The sequence below is a fragment of the Charadrius vociferus genome, unplaced genomic scaffold (genome assembly GCF_000708025.1).
Source record: "Charadrius vociferus isolate BGI_N301 unplaced genomic scaffold, ASM70802v2 scaffold472, whole genome shotgun sequence".
NCBI lineage: Eukaryota > Metazoa > Chordata > Aves > Charadriiformes > Charadriidae > Charadrius > Charadrius vociferus.
In genome coordinates this window covers 7,384,742-7,406,098 of record NW_009647735.1, presented here as the reverse complement: position 1 = coordinate 7,406,098, position 21,357 = coordinate 7,384,742, and the positions used below count along the sequence as shown (strand labels likewise).

Sequence of the window (21,357 nt, the reverse complement as noted above, 5' to 3'; positions counted from 1 at the left end):
GCCGGTGGCGGGTGCTCATGGAGTACATGTTGTGTCTTATGGCTGAGAGCTGTGGCGGCCGCAGGGCCGCGACTGTAAATCCCTGCGGTCAATAAAAAAAAAACCTGATAAAACCCGTAGGAAGGGCCCGTTCCCTACCAGACGCAGAAAGGAAGGTTTAGTAGGCACGCTACATGGACCGATGGGGCTGAACCACAGGAAAATACCATGTGTTTTGGGAGGGACATGTCTTATTCCTTAAAATAACAGCCCGCTCCGCTTTGCAGGGACCCTGCTCAGGGACTTGGTGCCTGCGCCGGGTGCGTGGGTGGCTCGTACAGGGTCTGTTTTGGGTGGGAGGGTGTCATACTCATGAAATTCCCTGTGTGAAAGACCCCTTAGGGGTTACACAACAAAAAAGCACATCAACAGCTGGTTGATCGCCGGCCAGGTAAGCGCTTCCTCGGGCTCTGAAATAAGATTGTGTCCTGCAAGGACAGCGGTAGCCAAAATAGATACTTAACATGCCTGCCCTGGTGAACTGTCAGTAGTAAGCTTTGGCGTTCCCTCTGAAATTCCTGACTTCGTTTTACATGTCAAAACGTTCAGCTGCGAAACCAAGAGAATGAAGTAATTAAAAAAGCACATTGCCATTTTCGAGTTGCAGCAGGGTTCGGGTTCAGGGAAGACTATTCTTGAGCCCGTTGCGACGATATGCCCTGAACCTCAGCAGTGTTTGGTATAATTATATACATATGCTAATCCCTTGTCCTAATTAATATACACTTGCTAATATTGCAGGCTGTTTTATACAGGGAATTATGCCCGTGCGGAACAGGTCGCTGAAGTAGGGCTTTCCTTTCAGATTCTGAAAGATCTTGAACCCGCACGGTTTGCAGGTGGTGGTCTGAGCAGGCTTGCTTCGCGGCAGCGTAACTTGCCACGCTTGTCTAGCTCTCTTGCCTTGTCCCGAAAACTGGCTCGTGTGTTTTGTTGTGATTTGGTGTTGTGGAGATTTGGAAGGTGTCTGTGTCAAAACCTCCGCTTGCTTCATTGCAAGTGCAGGTTTTGCATTACACCGGGAAAATCAAAGGTGTTAAAAAGCTCCTTGATTATTTTCTTAATGGAATAAAGAGATTAATTGAGGTGTATTAGTTTCATTTTCACGCTCTCAGATGTAGGACAATGTTGTTAGGACGTAATTTTTCCCCACATTGGACTGCACAACAGCTCACCTGGTATTTCAAGCAACTCTTGTGAATTCTAGGTTCTGTTAGATTACACTTTACACTGTGTTCCACGTGACTAATGTTTTTACAGAGAGGGAAAGTAAGGTGATCCCGATGAGTGTAATGGGTTTTGTAGTTTATGGAATAAAGCAAAGGACTTGCAGTCTCTCACTACAGACTTTCTATAAGGCTTTGTAGAAACCTCACCTTATTTCCTTTTCAGATTGGCGATGATGAACAAGGTTACGACCTGGACTTGTTCTGCATACCTAAACATTATGCAGATGATTTGGAAAAAGTCTATATTCCTCATGGGCTCATCATGGACAGGTTTGTTTGACTTCAGACAGTACACTGCTCCGGCTCATTCCATGATGCTGGAGTAAATAATCTTCCAGTGATAGTTTTGCTGCCTGGTGACTGTCTAAATAGATTACATTTAATTAGAGACTAAGAAGTACAAGTGCTAATTAACTGTTTCTTGTTTGGCTTCTAAAAGTTTGTACATTTGCTGTTATGCTATTGTTTGGAAATTTGTCATAATTCTCAAGTGAAATTTTGTAGCACATAGCAATCTACAACTTTCTTTCCAGTGTTATTTTGATGTTTTACCTTCTTAAAGCTTAATTAGAAGACATTTTTTGTTGTGCCAGTTCAGTCTGAAAACAATTATAGTCTCCAGAATTTCCTTAGGATATTAATAAAAATTGTTGATCACATCATCTTAGACTTTCTCATGTTTGTATGGTAGATAAGTAACATCCAACTTTCTCCTGCCTTCTGGGAAAGACGTTAGCCTCTGTAAATATCAACCTGTCACTTCTGTGGTTGCTGAAATCTGTGATGTGCTGTGGCAGTTTTGTCTTGTGTGATCAGAAACGGGTGCATAAGCCTACAAGGCGTTTTTCTATTCCTGTGTGTTTGGTAGTTGCTGATTCCCTTTAAGAGAATGAAATACAAATTCAGTGAAGATGTTGTTGGAGACACACAACCATTTAAGAGTGGTGCTGGGTGGATCTTCCTGGAGATCTTGTGAATAGGAATGCATCTGGATTTTGCGTGGTGTTGTTTGATTAGACATAATAAACATTCCTATAAAATGTTTTTTAAAATACTGTAAAAACTTTGCACTAGAAGTCCATATAGAGGAAAAAATTGGACAAAGTACATGTCATTAAGTAATTGACGTAAAGTTTATAATGGTAGGCTTTCTCTGAGAAACCTGCTGTCAGCTGGCACACGATAAATACATACCATGCTTTCTAAAATAAATTACAAGATAAATTTAGAAACAATGATTGCAGAAAAATGGTGCAGTGTTCTCTTGCTCTGCTTCGTTGGTATTGTGTTTTGCAGTTAGGACAAATTTCTGGCATTCTAGCTTGGCAAATAAACATTAGCTCTTCAATTTACAATTTGGGAATTTTCTTGCTCCTCAGTTAGTGAGGGCTGCTGCCTTTTTGGTTGTGTTAGCTTACATTGCCGAGCCTGTCTTTGGAAAGAGAAAACACACCTTCGTGTCCGGTATCTGGCAGTGAAACAGCTTCAGGGTGTTAAGATTTGCTTTGGCTGTGACGTATGAAAACAAAGGCGTTTGGCAGAGCTACTGTTAGATTAACCTTGAAAAGCAAAACTTTGTTGACCAATAAGGTGTAAAAGCGGTAGGCAAATATTTCTGAACAAAGTGTGTTTGATCCAAGTTTGATGCATGTGTTTGCCACTGTTGTTAGCGATGCAAAATGCTGTTGCTATAGTAAGCAAATGAAATGTTTTATGACAGCTATCTCTTTCTTGGTTTTGTACAGGACGGAGAGACTGGCACGAGAAATTATGAAGGGCATGGGAGGACACCACATTGTAGCACTCTGTGTACTCAAGGGTGGCTATAAATTTTTTGCTGATTTATTAGACTACATCAAAGCACTGAACAGGAACAGTGACAAATCAATCCCTATGACTGTTGACTTCATTAGGTTGAAGAGTTACTGTGTAAGTATCTCTGCAATACTGTGCAGTTTTTATATAAATTTGACTAACTTCAAATTATTAACAGAGATGATTTAATATTGTTACTGCCAGAATGTGCTAATATTAAACAGATAATTAAGGGAATTAAGAGACAAGCTAATTTCCTCTTTCTCTACTTTACTATATCATGTGTTTTCTTTTAGACCTTGATATCTCCACAGCCCAGTAAAATCCTTATGCAGAGCAGAGGGGACCCTTTCCATGTCCTTTACTCGTTCAACAATTTCCTCTTTGCCTACTACCCCATCTCTAAAGCTGTGGCTTTAGAATAATACAGAGGATTCTCCTGCAACTATGGTTACAAAAATTGCATTCTAGGAATTTTTATGTGGCTTAGACGCCATTCGTTGCACAGGAAGACTTAAAAGCTGCAAAAACAGTCATACCTGAGTTCCCTATCTCATCTTATGTTTGGCTCAACCAAACATTGAACAAAATGGGTTGTATTTGGCCTTAAGGAAATACTAGATTTTTAACACCAGGTTTATGATTAGTGGCCACTGAATTTGGTGCTACCTTTTCAAGGTATGGGCATGGGTTGCCTTGCGTTTACATCTTTGGAAAAGAATGTATTTTCTTTCTGAACACAAGGATTTTAACTTCAGAGGGAAATTGAACATGCTGTAACGTGAGGTAACGTGTAAGTTTTATAGAAGGAAGGCTGTGTTGTGCAGGTCAAAGGAGGAGGCAGATGTATGTTAGTACTGTATGCTTCCTGATTCACTGACAGCCTAGTCTTGTGTTCTCAGGATGGTATTTATGATTTGTTCCATAAGACCATCTATGTCATGGAAATAATTACATTTTTTTGTTTCAGTTTAGGATGTTGAAATAAATTGTTTTATAAGGTTATGCTGTTAGTTCTGTCTCAGTATCTTTGCATTCAAGTCAGCAGTATAAGCTACTTGTTGCAGTTGCTGACGAATGCCTATTCCAGTAGGAAAAAATAGAAATCACTAAATTGGGAACTTAAATCTTATCCTTCATTTTATTAAACTGCTAAACCAGGTATTGGCAGACTTAGTTTGGACTGTGGAAGAACTTCATAGATTCATGGTTTCTCTTGAGTGATCTGTTAACATTTCACAGCGAAGCCCAGAACTGCGTGGGGCTTTGGTCAAGTCTGTTTGCAGGACGAGCGGCCCTGGCTGCCCGAGGCGTACACCCGGCTGGCTGTCCAGGGGTTACCTGGAAACCACCTTCACGTCTGCTGAACGCGAGGCAGTAATTTAGCTATGCTCTTTAACGAGAAGGCAAGGCTGGGCAGAAGGATTTGTGCCAGCCTTTGGTTGTATCTCACAAGGCACTCTCTGTGCTTGTGCACCGTATTTAAATCAGGAGGCGAAATCTGCTCGACACCCTTTCCTTCTGCTCCCCCTTCCTCCCCCCCAAAGATTCAGGCTCCTGCTGCTGGTCCACTTAACCACTACGCCACCACATGCCCGTATATTCTGCCTGTAAAAACCACAACAGAAAGCTGAATGTCTCTATTGCAGGATAATATGTTAAGAATAGGAGATGATAACTCCCACCTTCTTTTTTTGTGCGGAAATTGTGTATCTTCTGCTTTCTTCAAGGAACACTTCCAATAACTTGGCTTGTTTGAAAAACAGTATAAAGACTACACCCTTTCAGTCTCTCCACTTTCTGACTAACTTGAAAAAAAAATACTGGAGAAATCATTTGAAACACCTGAAAAAACCCCTCTGTTAAAAAGCAAGACTGCCTTATTATACACATGGGGTTTTTTGCTCATGCTGGTGTGTTAGGCATGCTTTGGTTCATTTTTTTACTACTTTGCTGCTTTTGTTGTTTACTCCTCAGAACTACAGTGCCTTGATATTAATAGGGGAGTGAGCAGCAAAATAAGTTTCGTGAAAATTAAAAGCCTGTTTTTGTAGTAAAAACAAGTAGATGAAGAGAAAAGTGGAGAAATGTAGAAGAGAGCTGACTAAGCAGAATGTTTTCCATGAGGTGTTGGCTTCAGGGTTTTTGGTTTTGTCAGCCAAGTCTATAAAAGAATGTTTTCTTGTTCTAGATGAGTGAGGAGCTCCTGTTACCTGATGCCTCCACTACAGTATTTACGAGCATTTAATTTCTGTGGACTCTCTTAGGTGGTTATTAATATCCAGACTTATGTCCTTTAGATTGCATAACTCGATAGACTGGATAAGATTGTCCTAACACGAACACGTATGTAACAGATTGACTAGGTCTTGCATTATTAATAGTGTCAGAATGCTAAATCTGCTTTGTAGTTTTTATCTGTGCTTTACTAGATGCAGGGATCTGCGCTGTTTGCGCTGTGAAAGCCATCACAAATGGTAATGGACAGTTGAAAGTGGAGCTAGGTCTCTTGTCACTGTCTTTGGATGCGATTACTAGATCATGCTGCCTGCCTTTAGAGACTGGATAAAAGATGTTAAAAATACCCTGGTCACATAAACAAAGCAGCTGAACTTGTGTAATGGTTCTGAAATTGATGTAATTGAGGTTCTATTCTTGTTTCAAACCGATCATTTAATATTGACAAGCATATGGGGTTGTTTTTTTTTTGTATTGCAGTGCAAAGCTCATACTGTTCTGCACCCAAAAATAATTCTCTAAGAATACTGACGTGATCAAGCTGTGATTAAACTTTGCTCGTAACTCTGGCTTTCTGAGTCCTTACAGATGAATTTTAATGATCTGGCAAGCTGTTAAGAAATGGAAAGATAGCGTTTGTGAACAGACCCGGATCTCAGTATTCTTGACAAACAGTTTATTTTGTTTGTGCTACAAGAAGAATGGCTTTTCAGCAGTCTCCTGCATTGAAGCTTGGAAATGAGCAAACGTTGCTTATGTAGTCATGAAGGGCAGCCAAAAGACAATGAATGTGTTGCACTGTCACTCAGGAAAACAGGGATTTTTCAGAGGAGTACATGGTAAACTCTGGTTAGGTTGGTCATGGCAGTATTCTGAAAGATCTCTGTTAACCCAGCCTTATGGCAAATGCTGTAAGGAACTTAAAATGGCTTTTTAAAAGGTGATCTTGGAGTCACTTGGGTCAGGAGTTACAATCTTGTAAAGCATTATTGTTTTCCAGCAGTGACAACAGGGAGGCAGTGAAAACAGATCTAAACAGTAAAACTCTTATGTGTTAAACCACAAAGCATTAAAGTCTTACCAGTACTGAAATCAGAAATAATGCTCCTGAAGATAATTAAAACATTGCTTAATTATTAAACAAAGTTCTTTCCAATGGAAATCTGGTTACAACCAGTGACGGAAATTCTTTAACTGTTTTATATCCTTTAATTGCTCAGGAACTCAGTACCTGCATAGGAATGCAGTTTTATATGCCAGTGAAGATGTATGTTTTCTGTTAAAAAACTGTAGCAATTTGTATGGTTTTTGGTGGGAAGGAGCAGGAAAGTTTATGTAGGTTAGATTGCTTTTTTCTGTGCTGATCATCGTAGTTTAATATGCATAATCCAAAGGTTTACGGTAACCTGCTACAGTTTTTTTGGTGTTCTTGTTTTAGTATGTTGCTTTGTAGCCGAACAGATCATCGAGGACATGATGTTAGGCATATACCGAGAAGTGCCAGTCTGTCACCTGTGCACATAATTTTAATGAACAGATACCTGTAACATCTTTCTCCATTGTTGTTTTGTAAGGAATGATGGTTTTTACATCGTTCCGTGGAAGGAGGATGAAATCTCTATTAATGTAGGAATAGACAAGAGAGAATCCTGTAACATAAACAAGGAAAAGCTTAAAGAAGCTGTCATTTAAGATAATTTTAAGATAGGGTGGACACAGGAAATGTCCTTTAGCTATACAAATACAGTGTTTAACTGAATCACATTTTTGTGGTTGATCTAGCCAGTATCTCAGGCATTCAGTAGCAGTTTATCTATGTGCTGGGTCAAGCAGCAATTATTTTGGACATCTTTGTTTTTGGACTCTTTCAACACAGTGACATTGATGCAGTTTAGTTTAGTTGTTGTTTGCACTGTTACGGAAGCACTGAAACAGCTGACTATCAAAAATGAATGTTCCTTATAGTAATGAAACATGGCACTTCAGTGTAATTTCAGAGTGGTGTAAATCAAACTAATGTCTTCTTTAAAACACATGGAGCAAAACCAAAAAGATATTTTTCCAATAATTTATTTGTTTGGGTTTTTTTTAATGTTGTGTCATAAGAATCTTAAAAGGAAAGTATCTGTTAGTCTTATCATCTGCGTTTAGACGCCCTGAGCTAGACCGTTGACACCACTGTCGGAAGGATTTTAATTTCTCTTTTATCATTCCAGTGTTACTTACTGTATACCTGGTGTGTGCCTCTCGAAATAATTTGCTTCCCCTTTTTTGTGACAACATTTTTTAGTTTTTGCATACAATTCGTATAGCACAAATATCCGTCTTCATGTGGCTGTAAAAACAGGAAGCTGTACGTGGCTCTCTCTCTGTGCCCTTGTGGTCCCCTCTGTTGCATCTGCCATTTCTGGGTTTTGGGAAGGAACTGCTGTTTTGCTGCGTGTCTGCGTAGTTGTGCAGCACACTTGGGCTTCACGGTGCAGCAAAATAATACCAGTTTTCTAAAAGGAAGATAACGTGGTAAAGAGTTACGAGAACAAAGTTTGATAAGCAATATTAACCTTTGACTGAAATGATTAAATTGTAGGACAATACCGCATCTAATGTGAACTGTGAGAGACTGTCGAGGTTTAAAGTCGGTTGAATGACTTTAAATAAACTGCAAAGATCTATGAAGCACTCCTAGCAGCTGTTTTTAACTTTCTTACATAACAGTACATTTCTGCTTATATCGAAGTTCAGTTTTACTGAAGTAAAATGCTGTGTCGTAGTGATGGTATACTTATGTTGCTGTTCAATCACTGTAAGAAGCAATTTGATTGTTATTAATATTTGTTGTAAACTGGGCAAACATAAGCTTTTCTGGCTATTTTTGTAGCTTATATTTCTAAATATTAATCTGTGCCTTGTTTGCTGGCTATTCTTGTTATGATTGCTTATTCTTATTTGAAGAGTAAGGCTTTCTAAAGCATTAAAATTTAAAATGTAAATTGCCAGCTATAGCAGCGTGCAGCTTATAAACTGAAGTGCATTTTGTCTTATGTCCATATCTGTAGGATAGCATAGCAAATCGTGTCTTTTTAGATGCATACGTATATATATGATGGTCATGTGCATGACATCGGTATATATCATGGTGCCTGTGTTTATACAGATACCTTGTCAAACAGTCTTTAATCTGAAATACCATCACTTTGATCGCTTTTAATTTTTTAGTTAATAGAGTTGCTGTTGGTGCTGTGTTTCTGAAAGCATTAACGTTCAGTGGTTATGTACTTTGCAATTTTGATATTTACTGAAAGAAAAAAATATTTCAATTCTGGTAATGCTAATATTCATCCTCCTCCTTCTTAGAATGATCAGTCAACTGGAGATATAAAAGTCATCGGTGGGGATGACCTCTCAACCTTGACTGGAAAGGTATGGCTCTTTGTTTAAAAACAAGAAAACGCCAAAGAACCCCCATACCTGCATTGCTTTAAGGCTGCTCTTTTAGAGTGTAATGATTATAGAGTTTAAAAAAATGGAAACGGCAGAGCTTCATTTCAGTATTCACTACTGCATACGAGGAGAGCGGATAAGCCCCATGAAAGCTGTCGGTTTAGTCTGAACTTAACAAAAAAACCCACTATTCACCATCTTCAGTATCAGCAAAGTTTTAGGAGGTTTGTTTTTCTGCAGTGCCTGGGAAGAATAATCTTGTGGGGGTTGTTGTCTACAAACTACACTGGAGTAGTGATGGGAATTTATACTGTCGAGATGTGTGACGTGCAGCCCAGGTTTGGAACGGAGGTTCCCATTACAGGCAGGGACGGGAGAAGGAAATGAGAGAATGTAAATTTTGAATCTGCTTTTCTCTAGTGACTCTGTGGAGATCACTGAGCCAGATGTCTGAGGTCAAAGCATCAGTGCCTCCTGCTCTGTCAGAACACATTACTTTCTCTTTACACATATGTGATCTTTAAGGCATGTATGTCACAGTTCAATATAAAGGACATAGGTATGGCAGATAGTACGTGTGGCTACAGTATAACCCTCTTTGCTTTAGAAGAACACGAATTGTGTAGACTCTGTTTTGATCTCTTACATTTATCTAGAATTCTCAAAGTCTAAATAATTTAAAGACCACTTTGTACACAGCATGAGACGTTGAGGAGAATCTTGTTGACAGCTAATTGTTATCGGACCATCAGAAATTCGCTGTTACATGTGTAAACATATATGAATGAAGGTACAAATGTGTAACTGCAATGAAAATTAATAAGCTACAGAGATTTATATATGTAAGAAATGGCATATTTTCTAGTTATTAATGGATTTTTCTCTTTTTTTTTCTTTTTTTCTTCCCAACAGAATGTTTTGATCGTAGAAGTAAGTATTATGTTTCACTTTGAAGTTCTAATGTGTGACTGGTGAAAGAGTTCTAATAGAAGTTGTTCTTAGGCCAGAAAACCTACGGTTTCTGGTTTCAAGGCTTTCGGCTTCCGATTCCAGGCCTAAATTTTGCAAGTGGGCTCTGAATTTAAAATGGTCTGTGTTTTGAATTCTCAAATCGCACTCAACTGCCAAATTTAACACAGAAAATATCCATGTAAAATTGTTTGCATTTGCTTTCAGTTTTATGGGATTCTGTCAATTCTAGACTGTCTCTTTTTTTTACTTATTTTAAAAAGTAGCCGAAACAAAGTCATATTAAGTATGTTATTGTTCTGGGTTTATAACAGCAAGCTAGGAAATTAAACTGCAGGAATAAAAAGAGGTTCCTGGTAGGAATATCCTAAAATATGTAAAAAACAGCCCAATACCCCTGTGTATAATTTGCGTAGAGAATAGTGACATAAAGAGCCTTAATTCCTAATTAGCATCTTGCAATTAGTAAATTTGCTATTCCTCTGTCTCGTCACGGTTCTTTGGATGATAGCAGGCACAGTACACCTCAGTTTGGTTTCCTGGTAGGTACTGTTGCTTAATTCTTGCTTTCCTCTTTCTTGATGGACAGTGTTGCTTATGTTCGGTAAGTATCGCTTTGGCAAAGGGTGTTCTTGAGTAAGAGTGCCGATTTCGGGACAGGGGAGCAGCAGCAGTAGTAGAGAGGAAAAATGGACGCGCAATCTAATAATGTCTTAAGGCTCCAAATAATGTAATGGCTTGTTTGTAACCAAAGAAACAGCTATGGCAACTGATTCAGTGGCTAAAGGGAAGGATGTTTCCTCTCATAAAATGTGTTTTTTATGTATGTTTTTTTTTTTTTTTTAACTTGAGGAGGTTATATTGTTCCACAGGAAGCACATTCAGTTCCAAAACTCCTACCAAAATAGTATGTATACAGCAGTTGTCTGTGTCGCCAGTGGTGTCCTTTGAAGTATATTTTGCTTCAGATAGGCAGATGCGTTTAATTATGTATCTGCTCCATTTCAGATGAATGTATGCCTTTAAAGTCCCAGACAGCTAACTAGGTTAGTTTCTCATTTGTTCAGTGAATCATCTATCCGGTGATTTGTCTTATACACTGTCAAATATGAACCCTTTTACTGGTCACCGTTTTAACTGTCAAATAATAAAATGCACATTTATTGTAGTTTTAATGTCACTAGGCTTTTCTATACAGCATCCCTTTAATGTGCATAAAAATCTGAACAAAATGGAGATTCACTCCAATAAACAACAATCACACAATATAAAATCAGTGATAGGTTCTATATTTTATTTTGGAGTATGGAAGTAGCTACTTATGTTTATTCACCAACTTTTATTTTCATCTGTATGTCTTTAACTTTTCTTGAGTTTATAACCATGATTAAAAGTATTAAGTGTTAAAGATGGTATTACTGATGGGTGCTCTGTTGAGGTTTTTTGTTTGATTTTTATTTTAATTGGGAGTCATGGGAAAATAAGCTGAAACCAGAACATTGCTGCTTCTGTGTTATCTACCTCCTTCACTTCAAACAGACTTGATTTCAGGCCAGGGTAAGGACTAACCCTCTAAAGATCGTGTGATTATTTCAGTCCAAATGAGGAGTCCATTTCTGGTGCTTCAGTTGGAAGCCAGATATTCTTTTTTCTGCATGTATGTGCAGTGGATGGGATTAAAATGGTGTGTCAAAATTCATTGTAGTGTGTTGGAGTATAGACTTTAGAACTGCGTGCAGATACTCCCAGTGCAATTTCTTCAGCTGTTTCTTGGATCTGTAATGTAAATTACACTCCTCTTTTTTTTAATTACAATAATGGGTTGTTCTGCCTATGTTCCCTTCTTAACTTTTTTTTTCTGTTGTATATGTCTGTCTCTGTAACTGAGTTCAGCGGAAAGGCTAATGTTATTCTTATCATATTCAAATTAAACATTGTTTGTCTAATAGTTTCAAGGAGCACAAGCCATAAGATCTCCAGAAGGACCCAAAAAGGTCATAGTTCAGTAACTGCTTTCAAAGTCATAGGTATCCACAACAATTAAGAACTATTGTTAACGTGCATGATCACTTTCTTGAGCATAGTTGCATAAGCACAACATGGTGTTACACGTCACCTATATTTGATTACAAACAGTATTTTGGCATATTTTCGTGCTATTTCTGTGGTAGAAACTTGAAAATGACACTCTAACATGATTAACATTCTTTCTTACATGAGGTTTTTTTTTTATTTTCAGGATATAATTGATACTGGTAAAACAATGAAAACGTTGCTGTCTCTACTTAAGCAATACAATCCAAAGATGGTGAAAGTAGCCAGGTAAATTTTTAATGATGATGATTTGTGCTGTATTTCACCTTAGGCATGACATGCTGTGTTTTAAAAAAAAAAAAAAAAGTGTAGAATACATTTCCATGGAAGAGGAACAGGAGGGGACATTTCTGCAGGAGTCATATATGATGCGATTTGTTGGAGTTTAGTATTTCTTTAAACTCCAAAAGCATTTTTGCTTGTTATGAGAACATACGTTCCTTACGGTTGGCAGAAACGGTGTTCTTTCCAATCTTAGTGCTGGAAGAATTTCAGTGCTTTGGAAGGGGATGGCTTGTGCATGTCTTGCCTTACCACATTATGGTAAGATTTGTGGGGTTTTACCAGTGAAGTCCAAGTTAAGTTTAGAAGTATATGGAAGAATTTAAATCTTTTGGGCTTAAAAAAATACCCTGTCAAGTTGGTAGAGGTATTTTCTGCACAAATTTAGTTCAAAAGTGTAAACTTTTACTAGAAAAGGGGATAAAAAAATCAGTGGTTGTCACTTACATATATGTAGTACCTATGGAAACATGTTTGTTTCTGCTTGAGCTATCTGCAATGACAGTACACTGCAGTGGTGTACCTGTGCAGGGGAGACTGTATTTTAGTTTGCCTTCTTTGGTTGTAGAATTAAATTAGTTTGCACACTAACATTATTGTTTGTATAGTGGGCGTAGTGCAGCTGAGCTTTAGAGGTCATTCTGTGAGAGTCACCCAGCCATATGCTCTTCCAGGCTTTTCTACTTAGTTACATCTTTAATCAATTAGTTTCAAAACATTTTATAATTAAGTAACTTAGAACTAACTAGAAATGTTGATGATAATACTATTATTATTAACCAATTTTGGCATTCTTCCTACTTCTTATTAAATGACACCTTTTGCCCTGCTATGCTGTGGTTGTGTATTTTACAATAAAAGCATAAAGATTGCTGGGGATTAAGGATAAAGCAGAGCTGGTGTGATATCTAATCAGTTGTGTTGCCATAACAATGTCAAAGCAGTTGTTAGATGTGCGAGAACAGCTCTTCTTCCTGATAATCTGGAGGTGACCTGCTGAAGGTGAGGTTGTTGAGGATTTCTCCCTGGCCTGATTAAGTGTGCCAAATTTTAACTATTTGTCACTGAACAGTGCCCTAACACTGCAGTGTACATCATGACTATAATATGGTATGAATAAAGTCCAGTTTCCTATTGTTTGAACCTGTTGCAGTAATTTGGGTCTGCGAAAGACCTGAGCAGGTAAACAGGATCTTTCTAGGTAGTCTTAAGTGTAATGTTCTTAGCTCCTTCACTTGCCTCTCTTCTCTCTCTCTCTCTCTCTCTCTTTCTTTTTTTTTTTTTTTTTAATTTTCTATCTCTCTGACAATTGTAGCAGGGAGATGTTAATTAACGCTAACATGATTCTGGGGTTTCCTTGACCAAATCCTACACCAAAAATTAAGTCTCAGTCTAAAGAAGTTTCGTCTAAAATTGAAATTGTGACTCTGACAAATGAAGCCCCACCTTCAGAGGTGATCCAGGAGGGAAGGAGGTCTGTGCTTAATGCACAGAGTTATGCTGACCTCTGTCTTCACATTCAGCCATCGACCCCCTTTTCTTTTCTTCCCAAAGTCTCTGTGTCTCAGACAAATATCAGGCCTGTGGGGTTGTCTTCTAAGAGGTATAGTGCTTAACTGAATAGTTAGTGAATCAAACTAGCAAGGCATTTCTCTCTACTGCAATACCCCCAACTCTCTATCTCCATCCTTTTTACACCTCTGACTATTCATTCTGGAAGAGTGGAGCTGGTTTGACTTGATCATCAGAACCAATTACATTTTCTTTGTGGGGGTTATTAGTACTGCCAGTGAAAAACAGTTGAGGGCGTGTTGTGCAAGTGCAATTGAGGTTGCATTTAACCAGCTGAACTTTTGCTTCGTAATACTAACGCTTTTGAAAAGAGCACAGCTGATCTGGCTGGATCCCGAGCTGTTGCCTCTTTCCCTGTAAGCTAAATTCCGCCTGCGGTTCCTAACACACATAAAACCCCATTAAGTCACTTTTCACAACGAAAATCCATCCAGATCAATATCTCCTAGCCTCTTCCTCACAGACCTGTTAGTTATCCTTTAGGCTGTGAACCATTCTAGGAAGTTTTGATTTTGTCATTATGATCAGCTGCACCTGCAAATAAAATAATAGTTTAAAATATGTGCAGTTACGCTTTCAGTTATGCACATTTGGGCCAAATTCAGCTTGTCTTTCTTCAAAACAGTCTCATGTTTGTACACAGTGCTTTTCCATGTTTCAGTTTTATATTGGTTTTTATTTGACAGTTTGTTGGTAAAAAGAACTCCTCGAAGTGTGGGATATCGGCCAGACTGTAAGTGACTTTTTGACAACCATTATTAATTTTTAAAAGTATGGCAGTGTATTGTGTACCCTTTGATCAAAGTCCAAGGATGTTCCAAATAAGTTTTCACTAATGATTCTTGACAGGTTTTGCTCTTACTTAGAGAATTTTAATATCTTGAATGTATTCTGACAGAGTTAATCTGGATTTTGTCTGATGCTTTTCTTTTCTTTTTGTAACATTTTACTATAAGAAGAGCAAACTTTGATATTTTGGTTCAGGTTATACCTTTTTTTGTTTGCAAATTCTCCCAGCTTGCATGTAGGACAGATGCGTTGGTTAGCAGACTCTGCTGGATTCCCCTTTGACACTGAGGAGTGATTCAGGTGTCTAAACCTAGCCGCCTCACACCATTTGGATGTCCCCAGGGATGTAGAAGGACCACACGAGGCAGCAGGTCTGATAGAAGTTTACAATGATACGATGCCTAAATTGGCACAAAAATGGTTATGTCTGGGCATCTGAATTACTCCCGTTTTGTCTTCTCCTCTCTGTCCCAAGACCATGAAGAAAGGAGTAGCATCCACAGCAGACAGTGGTACCAGAGTGACAGCTCCTCTTGCCTTGGGAAGGGCCGTCTGTTTTAATCCTGTTCCAGAGGCCAAATTTCCTGTTTATGTGGACAATGTACTTTCACTATGGAAATGGAGTGAATTTAGCAACAGAACCCTTTTCCTCCTCCTCCTTTCCAAGGTTGTACAATATTCTGGAACTGGAGTTTTTCAATGCCTTAAAGCTTAATTGCGGTGTTTCCCTCAGTCAAGGATGCCCCTCGTTCCTGAGATCTTATAATAGGCTTAGCTGGGTTAATGGTCTGCCTTTTGAGCATCTTGCAGCAGACGACTTGTTTTGCCATCTGTCCACAGAGACAACCTGTTCAGTGCAGGGGACACAAGCTCCGAAAGAAGAGACAGTAAGGCAGTAATGGCTGGGCCTCTGTTTTATCCCTGTATTGTGAGGCCAAGTAGACACTAAACTTCACCTTGATTTTTCCAGAAGTGCACAGAGCCTTTTCTTTGAGTTGTACAATTGATCTCCCTGTCTTCCTCACACACCCTCATTGTAGCTAGGGAGAGAAAAACCACGCAGCTTTCCTGTGCTCGGGACTCGTTCATTTTAGTACGAGGGGAGAAAGCCATTTGGAAATTTTATATTTTATAGAATTTAATATTTTTTGGTCATTTTGTAGTGTGTGCTGCCAGGTTGGACTGATACTGCCTGACTACCCACAAACTCTCCTGCTAGAGCTGTTTAGACAGTCTGCGGAATAGCTGATGTCTCTTTTTAGGCAGCTTCTCTGAGAGGAAAAAAACACAACCAAACACACACACAAAAAAACCCCAAACACCTGTTTTTGAAACCTGGTGGTGACTCCATAAAGAACAGCGTGCTCTTTGCTCTTCGCTATTCTTTATACCACGGAATCAGCATCTAAGATGTGCTTTACCAGTCACAGCGTATTCCTACACATCAGCTCATTGCCTGCAAGTCGCAAGAGTGGAGTGCGTCTGGGCAGGTACTCCAAGGCGAAGGACTGGTTTCCCTGCAATAACCGTGGTTCTGATATTCGCATTATTCTCTGCTGACTCTCCCGGCCCTTCGCAGAAAGTCCCCTTGGACTTGCGCACCCATAGTTTTGAAGGAGCTGATGACTGAACCTGCCTACTCGTTAGGCCTTTGGGTGTCCTTCGGCGCTCCCGTGCCGGACCAAGGTCCGGCTCCCAGAGGTGCTGCCTCTCGAGTGGTGCTGTGGGGGTGACTTGTGCTGTCCTCACCCGTTCCACCGCTGCTGTGCTGGCACGTCAAGCATCTAGGAAGCACTGGGAAGTATTGGCTCTTTTTGTTTGTATTTACAAAGTTGCAGGAAATTTTCAGGGAATTTTACGTTCTGATAATAATACCGTGTCTGTAGGTTTAAGTGCGTCCATTCATTTCTTGCAGACTGCGTGCTAGCGCCACGCTGCTGCGTGGGAACCGATAAATACAGCTGTTTAATTGTGCTTTAGGTGATGAAATAAATCAACAAAGTAAAAATTTTAAAATAGCTTGAATATTAATCTGAGGGTATTTGAGTGGAAGAAATGGGGTGAGTTAAGATGCACACACATCTATAAAATTCCAGATTGCCTCTGTAAAAATATCCAGTGAACTCTAGGAAGTTCTTTTCTAACATACTGGTGACTTACGGTCTTTTTCAGTTGTTGGATTTGAAGTGCCAGACAAATTTGTTGTGGGATACGCCCTAGATTACAATGAATACTTTAGAGATTTGAACGTAAGTAATTTTTCCCGTATGTTTTTGCCCATTTAAAACTAGGGAGGAGGAAGGAAGGGAAGTCTCCTCACGTCGCTCTCCCTCCTCTGTAAATCATGCTTCGTGTGCAGATCTGTTCCGCTGGTGATGCAACGATGCGAGTGAACCCTAGAGCAGCGGGACAGCGTTTTGGAGCTCTTAGGAAACTAAAATTTATTTTCCTATGTGCAGAACGGAGGCTAGACATTTCCTGTCAACTTGGAAATAATGTGAAGTTTCTTATCTTACCAGATGTCCACAACAAATAAATGCATTTGCATAGTTAATAAGAGAAGACAGAGCTTGGAAGTTAAAAGGGGTTCACTTTTTATTCTAAGTATTCGTTACTTCGGCTGGGTCTCACCAACCTTATATCGGACACTGGGTGGGATAATTAGAGGGGGGAGAAAGAAGGCAGTGTTGAGACTTTTAGACAAAAAATGGCTTAAATTGTTCTGCACGCAGTCTCACAAGATTCTTTCATACTGAAACGTGTATAGCGTGCTGGTATTTTTTTCAGCAGTGCATTATTGAATACATATGTAAAACATTGGTCTCTTGCATTACTTTTCTAAGAGGATCTTTTTCTTTTATTTTGTTGCAGCATATCTGTGTGATCAGCGAGACGGGGAAGCAGAAGTACAAAGCATGAAAGCAGAGCTCAAGTGCGATGGCAACAGAGCTTTGAAATGTTTTGTTTACCGAGTCCTATCTTTCACAGGCTTCAACTCTGGTACACCAGCTAAAATTGTAGAATGCCCCGGCCCCATTGTCATACGCTTGCTATAATTTATTGCATGTACAATATAAGATCTTGTCTTGTTCATTTATATTTTAGAACTGTAAACGACTCGTGCAGTTCTGCACTCCTTATTTTGATTTGCACTATGACTCTACCGACTATTGCTGCCCCTGGTTGGGTTGTGCTGTTTGTGAGCTCCAGAGTCTAACTCTTGCAGTGGTAAATTGCTTAAACCTCATCAACCCAGAACTGAAATAGTTCAAGTACTGTAAATGTAAAACATTTTATGATAGGGAAGTCTATTAGTAATATTTTTAAAATCTGTAATTTAAGTTTTATATTTTAATGCACAGATGTGATTGTGATTAATGGATAGTTGCACCTTTGGGTGTTATAAAGCATGAGGAGCAGCCAGTTACAGTATCTGTAATCTCCAGGGAGCTCATTCAGATCTCCCGGAGTTGCCTTATTGCTGTAAAGGAAGTCTGGGTGAAAAATGTTTAATTTTTTTTTCTTTTTTTTCTTTTTTTTTTTAAAGGAGATGGAATGACAAAACAGAATGTTTAAAATCTAGTTTTAGTTGAGCTGCCTGTTTCTGTTAGATTATTTTTTTTTCTTTAAAAGTATCCATCAGCCAGTGGAGTTGCCTTTTAAATTTAAACGATTTTAATATATTTGTGGAAAAGTATTGTAAAGTTTACTTTATAAGATCTACAAAACAAAGTACTTTAAATAAAGGCTGTCTCTTTAAAATAAGCCCCATACATTTATGCCACTCATTCTGTATATTAAAGTGCTCTTGAAATTTTCTTCTCAGTAATATTTTTCATAAATGTTTCTGACAGTGACGTTTGTTGTCTTTGTAGAGCTTTTGGGTAACATTATCCTATCTACAAGAGAGAGAAAGTGCTGAGGGAAAATACTGAAATACTTGCAAATTCTATAACCGACAGATTTCAGAGAAAATGGTTTAAGCACTGTCCTTTGTTCTGTTTTGGCAAAAATGAAGAGTGGAGATTATATGTTCATTAAACATATACATGTGGAAAAAACCCAAACCACAGCCATTTTGTAAATAATCATTTGAGTTTGTTTCTTGAACACCTCTGTTCTTGTTGAGTTTAATTCTAAACGTGGCAGCCCATCTCACACCTCCTCCTCGGGCCGTGCCCTTCGTTCCCGTAGCTGACGCGGCTTTTGCACCTCTGCCCGTGGGTTCTTCCACTCGGCGCTCCTGTTTAACGCTGCTCAACAAGTAGTGAATGGTTTGGAAGCCTCTTGTGAAAGATTTTTCTGTGGTTTGAACTTTGGGTCATGTTGCTGTTCTTTCCTGAGTACGGCGCATCGTTGTCCATCCATGGCGCGTTCAGTTACAGCTGTAGTAGTTAGTTAGCGGCACGTCTAAAATATTAATAACTTACACGATGCGGTTTAGGTCAAACAACCCCAATGTGTCGGAGCCCTATTTGTCAATCAGAATTCTCATTAACAAATATTAGAACACTGGTCGTGATTATACGATACTTTTGCAATGTTGTAGTTAATGTTCCAAAGAGCTTTTTTTCTCGTTTAAATGCACTACAAAGTCTGATTGTTTTTCTCGGTTTCCTGAATAATATTTGTATGTACACCTCTTCGAGAACCTGGACTGTCCCTGGGACAACTTGTTGCAGAAACACATGATGCGTCTCCGGGAAGAGGAAGTGCAAAAGCAACATGGAAAACTGTAAATCGCTTGAATTATTACATCCCTTCAAGTTTTGACTAATTCTGCTTGAGCTTGGGGTCAAATCTTAAAAAGTAGTGTTTCCTTCAACCTTCTGAATAGTTCCTTCTTCACAATAAATTCACAGCAGTTGGAGGTTACACTAAAGGTGGCCTAAAAGTACCTGTTTACACATGAGAATGGTGAGAATTGATGTTTGGTGTCTTTTAGCGCTAAACCCTTCAATTAGTTTATCCTGTTGGCTAAGGGGGTTATTCAGATGGTGGGATTGGGGAAAGGGGGGAGAGGTTGAGTTGGTCACAACGAGGGGTTTATCATCCAAACCGCGGCTGGCTGGCGTGGGGAAACTGGGAGTAGGGGCTGGGGCTGCCTGGGGTGGTCAGGGAAGAGCTTTGGGCGATGCTGCTGGATCCCAGGTCTGCCGCCTTCTACCAAACCTCGCCTGTGCCTCATGGAAAAGGTCAGTTATTTTTTTAAAAAATATCTTACTAAACGTTCCTACGTTTCGAATGTTGGGGAACAGGCGCTTTATTTGGGTTTTTTTTCCCCACTTCCTTCACCTAGGTGCTTGTCCGATGAACTTTGTGACCCCGGAGGGATCCCTCGTCCAAAAGCTTTCGGTACACGCTGTGAAAATTGTTTGGAGATGGCATTACCCACTCTCTCGCCTTTGCTGGAGCAGTTTACCGTACTGCAGCCTTTGGCAGCGCCTGTGCCTGCACGACGGGAAGATAAATTCTCACTTGAAAAAAAGTTGAAAAATGCAGTCGTTAGCTTTTTATTCAGTAATTTTGGCTAAAAGGTTTTAGTCCTTAGCAAGTTAAATGCCAACTATATGCAACCTGGGCATATATTGTGAGAACACTATGAAAGCGCGGAGACAGCCTTGTATTTGAACACTTACGTGGCATTTGAAATTCATTATAGTGCCCCGTTTTATGAATATATGCTGGAAAAATAACATTGAATGTGTATAGGCTTTAATGCAGCGTCTCACCCTGTGACATCTGCCCTTTCTGTGCGTGGCCATGATTCTCGCGCAGCGTGGCCGCTGCCTGCCACGGTACCGCAGATGTGCAGCTCGGGCTGGCAGCGCCGCTTCTTACTTCAGGTTCACACTGGTCGGAATCTAAAGTGCTCCGGACTGAGCTGGGCGATGGGCTTAAAAGATGGGAACGGAGCTGGCGGCTCACTTGGGGCAGGGGTGTGTGAATCCTGTTTTGAAAACTGAGACAAATGAGGAGCTTTAAGTTGCTTTGTAATTGTATATCGCGACTGGCGGTGGTGGGGCGGTGGCTGATACGCTCTGAAAATCCTGTCAAGCGCGCGCTCATCCAGCGGTGAGGCACTGCTCGCTCGCCGCTCTTTAAATGGATGTTTCTGCCATCTCCCACTGCCACCAGTTCTCACACCTTCCAAGATCAGAGCTCAACTGAGCAGGTATGTTTATAAGCAAATAAGACATCACATTGGGCTTTTTTTTCCCTTTTTTTTAAGTATATAAGGACTTGTAATTCATTTAATTTCACAAGCAGTTGTAGTTTGGTAACTATTTCATGGGGAAGTTTCATGGGGAAATTACTTCCTAGCTCTGCGAATGTGCCAGCACCCACCTGCGGGCACGAAGATGGAGGCGGTAGGGCTGGAAAAGCACGAAGACGGCGCCGGCTGAGGCTTTCCATCCCCAGGGATGCAGAGAAAGGGCCCCTGCCGGCAACGGCCGAGCGAGAAAAGGGGGACACACGCCTGCGCGGCTGCAGCCGTAGGTGTGCGCAGAGCCTCTCCGCGCCGGTGAAACACCAGCTGGGGCGAAGCGGAGGAGCTCGGAAGGTGAAAATCCCTACGGAACTGGGTAGGAGAGGCGGGTCTGTGCCCGCGACTACATCGAGATGCAGGTAAATGCACCCGGGCTTTATCTAACACGTGATTATCAGTGGCAGCTTTATTTTTTACCCCACTATAACCAGCAAGGGAACCAACCCTCGTGTGGCTGCTGCCTGTCCCAGGGTACCCAGAGCAAATCGCGGTGTGGGTTTTGTTTATTTTTTACCCCACTATAACCAGCAAGGGAACCAACCCTCGTGTGGCTGCTGCCTGTCCCAGGTTACCCAGAGCAAATCGCGGTGTGTGTTTAGGCCACAGCTTTGGGCATGG

The 21,357-nt window shown here is 40.1% G+C and overlaps 1 protein-coding gene across 1 annotated transcript in view; it reads left to right on the top strand.

Annotated features, from left to right (window-relative positions):
- The window catches only part of HPRT1 (hypoxanthine phosphoribosyltransferase 1), a 24,366-nt gene extending 6,133 nt beyond the window's left edge, over positions 1-18,233 (top strand). Inside the window, exons 4-11 of the mRNA XM_009881794.1 lie at positions 1,432-1,538; positions 3,014-3,197; positions 8,676-8,741; positions 9,675-9,692; positions 11,971-12,053; positions 14,366-14,412; positions 16,641-16,717; positions 17,340-18,233. Coding sequence (XP_009880096.1) covers positions 1,432-1,538; positions 3,014-3,197; positions 8,676-8,741; positions 9,675-9,692; positions 11,971-12,053; positions 14,366-14,412; positions 16,641-16,717; positions 17,340-17,387 — 630 coding nt within the window. The 3' untranslated portion in view covers positions 17,388-18,233. The remainder of the gene's footprint in view (positions 1-1,431; positions 1,539-3,013; positions 3,198-8,675; positions 8,742-9,674; positions 9,693-11,970; positions 12,054-14,365; positions 14,413-16,640; positions 16,718-17,339) is intronic.
- The last annotated feature ends 3,124 nt before the right edge of the window (positions 18,234-21,357 follow it).